General features: G+C 27.3%; 1 protein-coding gene across 1 annotated transcript; it reads right to left on the bottom strand.

Annotated features, from left to right (window-relative positions):
- Positions 1-312: 312 nt before the first annotated feature.
- LOC100209011 (latrophilin-like protein LAT-2) lies at positions 313-2,743 on the bottom strand. Its single transcript, XM_065790357.1, has 3 exons — positions 1,512-2,743; positions 1,065-1,427; positions 313-762 (listed from the first exon to the last, which is right to left on the bottom strand). The coding sequence occupies exons 1-3, from the start codon at positions 2,737-2,739 to the stop codon at positions 413-415; spliced, it is 1,941 nt and encodes a 646-aa protein (XP_065646429.1). The 5' UTR covers positions 2,740-2,743; the 3' UTR covers positions 313-412.
- Positions 2,744-5,881: the final 3,138 nt, after the last annotated feature.

Raw genomic sequence — 5,881 nt, 5'->3', positions numbered from 1 at the left:
GTTAGTACTTTTTTACTTAATTAATGTTATCATTTTGAACTAATTTAAAGTACTCTTATTACCAAGTGGTCTGGGTAATATGAGCACTTTTGCAACTTTTTTAATATCTCTATGTTTTTAAAGAAAAATTTCGGCCGCCCAAATATTTGATTGGATCATGAGTAGTGATCTCTAAAAATTATTTGTTCGCAAAAATTTTGTATCCAGCATTATTATTTTTGAAATTATTTCCATTTTCGCCTAAGGTGCTCATAATATCTCTACCCTATATGAATAAACGTATATGTGCACAGTTAGCAAAATAAATTGATGTCCACAACAAACAAATAATTTATTATTTATTAATTAAAGTTAACATCCATTTTTTGATTCATTAACACTTTTTTTTCTTTTCTGTATTCATGTTTTAAAATTATAAAGATATTTTTTTAGTTGAACCTTTGCTAAAAAGGTACGTTTGTGAACCAGTTGATGATGGGGTATCACTTCTTTTTGGTTCTTCTTCTTCATCGTACACTTCCCTCAACAAAAAGTTTGAATCAGGAATCTTGCTTCTAAAACTTACTTGTTCTTTATCTCTAAAATTACCTACATCTTTCTCTTCTGTTGCATTTTCAACTTCTTCTTTTAATTTTTGAAATGCACGAACTTCAAAGTTGTTTATAACATGAAAATAAAACATTTGAATTACTTGGATAGCAACAAAACCAATAAACAAGTATGGATAAGAACCCGTTTCACCAAGTTTCATTGATATTATTCCTAAAATTAAAATTATATATATATATATATATATATATATACAAACATATATATATATATATATATATATATATATATATATATATATATATATATATATATATATATATATATATATATATATATATATATATATATACATATATATATATATATATATATATATACATATATAAATATATATATATATATATATATATATATATATATATATATATATATATATATATATATATATATATATATATATATATATATATATATATATTTAAATTAAATTCTGAAAATTTAATAAAAATTACCAAACACGTGAGTTATTGGAAAAACTAGAGTAAACCCAATACTTCTAATTACAAAAACTTTCGAGCGGACGTATAAATAATCTTCATGGCTTCCGATCCAACAAGATAAATCGTAAATTAAAATGACATTTGTTATAACTATTATTATCATAATAATTATAGTTGGAAGAATAAAATATCCGATATCTACAGTTGAACTGGGGTATGGCCATAAGAACTGAGTAACCCCTTTGTATGAATAATCATAGCCAGCTACAGACGCTGCTAACGCTGCGGGTATACCAAACGCTAATGTTGAATAAAAAAAAGATGCTCCAATCTTTTCATCATATAAAGGAGTAATCCCATGAATCAAATACAAACCTTGTATAAAAATAGTCATGTCAAAAGAAACAAAAACTTTAGAAATATGTTAACAAAAAACATAAAGCAGTATAAGAAACTCACCTTCACAAACAAACCATGTCATAACACTATGATGCAAGAAATTAATTATTGTGCTAATGGAATTTGATGATTCAGCATCTTCACTTAACTGTATACCTACCAATATCAAAACAAACTCCATAGCATGAATAAAGTCACAATAACGATAAATTAGGATCATTCCAGAAAAATTTGTACATCGCATTGCGTAAGGATACAAAATTGACAACAACGATGTACCAATACCAATGTAACAAACAATTGAGAGTCCGTCTGTGATAATGTCACGCTTTATTTTTTCATCTGTTGAAATCATTACAATTTTCTGAGAGACAATGGCAAAAGTTCCTTCTATTACGTCACACCTGCATTTTACCGTTGTAGTGTCAGTATAACTCAAATAACAACCGCCATCAGTCCAGGAACCTGTGCCAAGTCCGTCTACTAGTTTAACGCATCGGTGGTTTATCATTGTTTTAGAATCTACTAAAGTAAATTTCATGGATGAGAATTCAGTGTTTATTTTTTCGATTCGGTAAAGTGAAATAAAAATTATTTTCGAATTCAAGAGGTATTCAACTCCGTTTTCAGGTAAAATATCCGGATCTCCGAGTTTTTGCAATGTTTGCCGCAATGCCGACCTATCAATTTTAAAAATAGCATTATCTCCCGCTTTAACAATATTTGTATTGAAAACAGTAATCTGAAACGGAGTTTTATCATTTTCTAACTGTGTCGGAGGTAACTCGTAGCTGACAGAGTTATCAAAATCAAAAACAACTGGATTCCATGATTGCATTAACTTTTTATTTAAATACCCATACTCGCTAATTAAAAATATTGAGGTATAACTCCATGATTTTTTTGCTTCTGAGTCAACCACAGATAAATTTCCAGTTAAAAAAACGGCAAGTTTTAATAAATAGTCAGCCACGTTTTGTGCGATCATTTGAGGTTGTTTGGGTGTACTCCAATCATTGCAGAAAATATAAGTCTCCAATATTTTTAGAAGAGAATTTGAACATAAGTCTGTAAAACAATCTGAACGTTGAAAATATTCTTTGGGATCATATGTATTTTTTCCATCACACGAGGAAGAATCGCTTGCATTATTTGTTTGGATTTCCATTGAACAAATTACATCGACTCGGGCACCAATTAGTAGAAAAACAAATAAAAACATTTTTTGTCTTCTTCCGTTTCTTAAAAGAGCTGTGTAATTTTTAAATAAAGTTGAATTAAAAAACATGAATATTTCAGTAAAATAAAAACACAGTTATTGCATATTCAACTTCGAACTTGTAACTATGCTACAAATGCTGCTTAGCTAAGCTTCTACGCAACTGTCGCTACGTTATTATTAGAAACAAGCTTTTTCAAAAACAAATTTTTTTTTGTTGAAAATTTTCATTTTCTTTTCTTGATTATTTTTGTATAAATTATTGTATACAATTTATACAAGTATTATTATAATATTATTTTTGTATTTATGTTCTAAAATTTTGTTTAAATTGTTATATAATTCTTATTTGTAACAGTTTTGTATAAACTTTTATATATAATATCTGTGAGAGTGATTCTTTTTATATGTAATTTCTATTCTTTTTATATATCAACTGTATAGAGCACAAACGTAGTATGTCCAAAAACCAAAATATGGAGAAAAACGGATTTCAATTTTCAAAATCATTTGTAAAATATAGCAAAGTATTATGTGTTTTGTGTTATATCTAATGATGGATATCACTTGTGGACATATTACAAATGTCCTTTACAAGCTTATGTTACTGCCAATAAGAATATAGTTAAACATTGATTTCATAAAAATGTGGACATACTACGTTTGTGCTCTATACAGTCGATATATCTATTATATTTATCTATATTATTTATCTTTTTATATATATCTATCATATATAACTATATTATTTATCTTTTTATATATCTATTAGGGTGATGATAGAGGTTCAGTAGCAACCTCTAAAAATACTTTTTATTTAAAAACATTTTAGATCCAGTATAATTTTATTATATAGAACACATTTAAGGGATGCCAGCAGACATTTTCAAAAAAATTTGTTTTTTTCATCACCCTAATATTTATACAAAAATATAAAATAATACAAACAAATTAATTTAAAAATAATTACTCAGCTAGGTAACTTAGCATCTTAGGTCTATTATAAGTTTTGAATACTGTTGGTTATAAATAATTCTAGTATTTATTTTGGCAAAAAAACAACATATTTAATTAATTTTTTTATAAATGCAATATACAGCGCTTTACGCTATAATACAGCATAATACGCTATAATACAGCAGATTAAATAATTTTTTTTTAAATGCAATATACAGCGCTAAAAATAGTTATAATCAAGTTGCCGATCAACACTGACCGGCTGTTATGAAAATATTGAAATAAAACAATCAAATTATTTTCCGGACGATTAAATTAAATATTTGTATTTTTCACCTACTTTTTGTATTCATTACACTTTAAGCATTAAACTTTTTGTGTTAGCACAACACACTCTGAGGGTTTTTAATAAAGCCACAAAACAGTTAATAATCCAATAACATAATAACATAATAAAACAACAACAATTTAAAGCATCCAACCAGTTGTTCGTTAGCCGGTTTTATTCGATCTATGCAATATTCGGGTATTTGGTCTCAAATAACCGGTTATTTAAAAAATTAAAGTTTTGCCGACTGTTTAATTTTATGATACATATTTTGTAGGGATGAAAATTTCTCGAAAAATTTCAACTCAAAAAATTTTGAAAGTTTTCAAATAAAGATAAGTTATTTTAAAAAAATAACTTATCTTTTTCTGAAAATGTCTTATTTAGGTAGTTGTTATGAACAACTTTATGGTAAAATAATGTGAAACAGATTATAAAATTTTTAAAAAACACTTTCGAATGTTTTTCTTTGAATCGAGTCATTAGGCCGGGTGAATAAAAATGAGCAACTGCTTTTACTCAGTGTTTGGTCAACTTTACGTGAATAAAAGCTTCAGGAGTTTTGCTCAAATTTTTATTCACGTGAAGTTAAGCAAAGGTAGGTCAAGATGTTGCGAAGATTAAATTGTAAAGATTATATGAAGTGATTTATTATTACAATAATCGTTCAACTAGTTTTTGTATAAATTTTTTTTACTAAAACATTTTTTTAAAAAGCCTTTACATCCTTACCTATTCAATTTGAAAATTAGATTTTCAACTCTTTGTAAGAATGCTTCTTTATTGTTTGCAAATGGTAAAATATTGGAGGATACTAATCTTTTTACTCGAAATATGATTTACTGCACAGGGCCGACGACACCGGGTGGCCAGGGAGCTAGATATATGGGAATTTTTTTAGAAATTGACGATTGTGGTCCTCCACTTCGAAACCCGTGTCGTCGGCTATGCTGCAAACTGTTTGAAAAAACACAAAATGACGAGTTTGATTTTTTGACTGAGCAATCACTTGAAGTTATTTTCCATGCTCTTATTATTTTGGAACGTCAGTGTGCTTATCAGTTATCAGGTGGTAAATATTGGAATCCATACGATTTAATTGCTGAAGAAGCATCTAATGTCTCTGTTATTAACAAAGCGCAAGAGAGTGACTTTCTTATTTTGGAATTAATGGTACGCATAAAACCAAGCACAAATGTTTAATCTTTAACAATCTGGTCTCAGAATCAAACATTAAAATGGCTAAATAGTAAAACAGATAAAATAAAAGGAACCCTCAAAAAAGAATCTTATAGCAAAGCAAGAAGAAAAAAAAGTGAAGAAATTAAACTACACCGAAATGTTAAAGCTTTTAATAACTTAATAAAATTAAATATAAGTGCATAGATTTCATTTGAAAAAGCTGAAGAAAAAGTTTGTAATATGGAAAAATCATTAAAATTAAAAGTACATTTTGCTTAACTTACATTTTATCGCGTCATTTTAGATGCGGAATGAGACAAAAAACTTTTTCGTAAAACAAAGTTTAAAGGAACCAAAAATAGAAATTTGAATTATATGAAAACCTTATTATTGTCATTCAAGCAAATTTAATACCAAACAAAAAATCTTCAAGTAATTTGAGTAATAATTTAAAGCATCGTGTATTACGTGATGCGGCAATTAAAAACAAAAAAATTGATGAAAAAAAATTCAGTATACAAGACTAAACAAATTAAGATAGCAACAAAGAAAACATACCGTATCAAAATATATTCAAAATCCATCCGACTTTGTAGGTATTTCTATTCAACATCGTTTTAGAGAAGAAAACTCTCGTGAAGTATCCTAGGAACGTTCGTAAGTAGTACAAATTGATCAATTAAGTGGAAAACGTTCGTATGATAACGAACCTGATGAACAAAGGTAATTCCCTTTATTAATTGA

This window comes from Hydra vulgaris, chromosome 02, assembly GCF_038396675.1.
Source record: "Hydra vulgaris chromosome 02, alternate assembly HydraT2T_AEP".
Lineage (NCBI taxonomy): Eukaryota > Metazoa > Cnidaria > Hydrozoa > Anthoathecata > Hydridae > Hydra > Hydra vulgaris.
Note: the sequence above shows the minus strand (reverse complement) of the source record. Positions and strands in the feature narration are given on the sequence as shown.